At 34.3% G+C, this 2,140-nt stretch overlaps 1 protein-coding gene across 1 annotated transcript in view; it reads right to left on the bottom strand.

Annotated features, from left to right (window-relative positions):
* Positions 1-1,475, bottom strand: part of LOC108366836 (uncharacterized) — a 72,938-nt gene extending 71,463 nt beyond the window's left edge. Inside the window, 2 exon segments of the mRNA XM_017621312.1 lie at positions 208-905; positions 1,066-1,475. Of these exon segments, the coding sequence (XP_017476801.1) occupies positions 208-410 (203 nt within the window). The 5' untranslated portion in view covers positions 411-905; positions 1,066-1,475.
* Positions 1,476-2,140: the final 665 nt, after the last annotated feature.

Raw genomic sequence — 2,140 nt, 5'->3', positions numbered from 1 at the left:
TATGTATACATTTGTCTATATCTATCTCGATTCGTTTTGGCTGTTACAAACAACCGTTATGTGAACAAAATTAATATACCCTTGTGCACAAGTGCGCTCGGATATAAATATAGTTAGCGTAATTCATATTCGCCTATAAAAACCTACCAAAAAGTTAAGGAATGAAAAATTTAATGCGTACATGTTATTAGTACGGATTTCACTTACCAGAAGAAAATTCTTAGAGAATTCGCAATCAGCAAAGCAAGACAAACGTGAAGCGAAAATCCATCTGCATCTTGTGTTTTCTTGATCTCCAAATATTGCGGTACATAAGGTATAACACCGCCGATTACCATAGCGGAAGCTGCTGCTCCACTAGCCACATGACCGACAGTAATACCGAGTTCATCATGAATGACCCAATCCATGTTGACTGAGTTAAATGCTTTTACAGATGCTTAAGTCGACGCCGAGATAGATTTCTATAAGTAATAGTTTTACTTATGCTATTGAATGATGCGTCCAAATTTAATTTGGTTTGTAGTAACAGTGGAAGATTGATAGTCGTAGTGTTGACTTACATATATAGAAACATATGTATTTATGTTGTAGTATTGCTGCTAACAATTTTGCCAATACTTATATGCAATTTTTGTATTACTTGTCTTGCGACTTAAATTTAATTAGAATTGCAAACGGATGGATATGTTTAACGTTGTGGATTTTTTTACTGGTTCATTTGCAAAATAAATAAATATGTATTTAAAGTTGCGTTTCGCAATTATTGCCTGAACGCGTTGGTGGAAGTTCTGCCAATCCGGCCGGAGGTAGCGTGCTTTGCTAACCTTGTGCAATTTTCACTTGGTAGGTAGGTATTTAATCCGAAAATATGGAACTGTCGAAATTCACATTACCCTAATTGACTAAATTAAAAAAAAAAACAAAAAGATTTTTGGTTATACAGAGCAAGTAAATATTCGCACAAGCTAAGAAGAGAAATATATGTACATACATATGTACCAATCTATGTAAGTATGTATGTTTATACAGATGCTCTTAATGAGCGATTAGAAAACAAGAAACCTGTTTTATTTCTGGAATGACGGGTGCATTAAGAATAGATATACATATATGTATGTTTATACATACATACATATATGGTTAGGTACGTGCGCATTAATTTAAATTATGTGGCGAGACAGTCATGAATCTTCCACGTCTATAAAATAATTTTGGGTATGAAAGCAATGAGAAGTAAACGTTGACAGAATGAAGTGCTTCGGTGGCAATGTGCAGAAATTTTATTTCTGTGTGGGTGATGATACCATGGAAGTCACCTAAATATAGTCTATATGGTAAAGATTAGTTATACAGTGCCTTGGTGGCAACGTGCAGAAAATTTAATTCTGTGTGGGTGATGATACCATGGAAGTCACCTAAATTAGTTACAATTTTGAAGTGTTTTCACAATTATTTTATGTGGTAGATGCATATATATATGTATACTGCACAATTAAGTAGCAATTACGTTTTTTCACTATATTAGTTTTCCACACTTTGGTGCTATTTATTGAATTTTCCATTGCGAGTGCACACATATGTATGCAGGTATGTGTGTATACTCAGATACATGAAACGAAATTCAGGAAAATCTCGAATACGCGTCTTCACTGCGAAATTTCCACATCAATCGTTTGTGCTGCGGCATAATTGACAATTTTTTCACTTTTTAATACCTATTCAAAATTATTTAATCGAATCACTAGATTACACCGATTATAGATTTTCACAATATTCGGCGCCTTTCGAAATTGTTTATGTTTACAACTCTTTCAACAATTATCTTCCTTTGCATTCGTTACCAAAGTCATTATAATTAATTTAATTTTTTCACACACACACAAATATGAGATGATGGAACCAGGGCGCGCACGCACACGTCCAACTCTCATTCTGGTTCAAGATTTTCTGATTTTTTGGCCAAATTCACAAAAGCAAAAGCGGAAATTCTTTTTCACATTTGTCGTTCAAAGCAGAATGTCAAAAATGAGAACGTCATGCAATCAAATCAGAGAACGTTTAAAACAGAGAAGCAGCAACACGCTACTCGTTGGTATTTTGTAATAGATCAGAAATCGGCTAGAAGCTCACCACGTTA

This window comes from Rhagoletis zephyria, unplaced genomic scaffold (genome assembly GCF_001687245.7).
Source record: "Rhagoletis zephyria isolate East Lansing unplaced genomic scaffold, Rhagoletis_zephyria_1.1 Rzeph_scaffold_02414, whole genome shotgun sequence".
Taxonomy (NCBI): Eukaryota; Metazoa; Arthropoda; class Insecta; order Diptera; family Tephritidae; genus Rhagoletis; species Rhagoletis zephyria.
The sequence above is the reverse complement of the archived record's forward strand: the minus strand, read 5'-3'. Positions and strand labels throughout refer to the sequence as shown.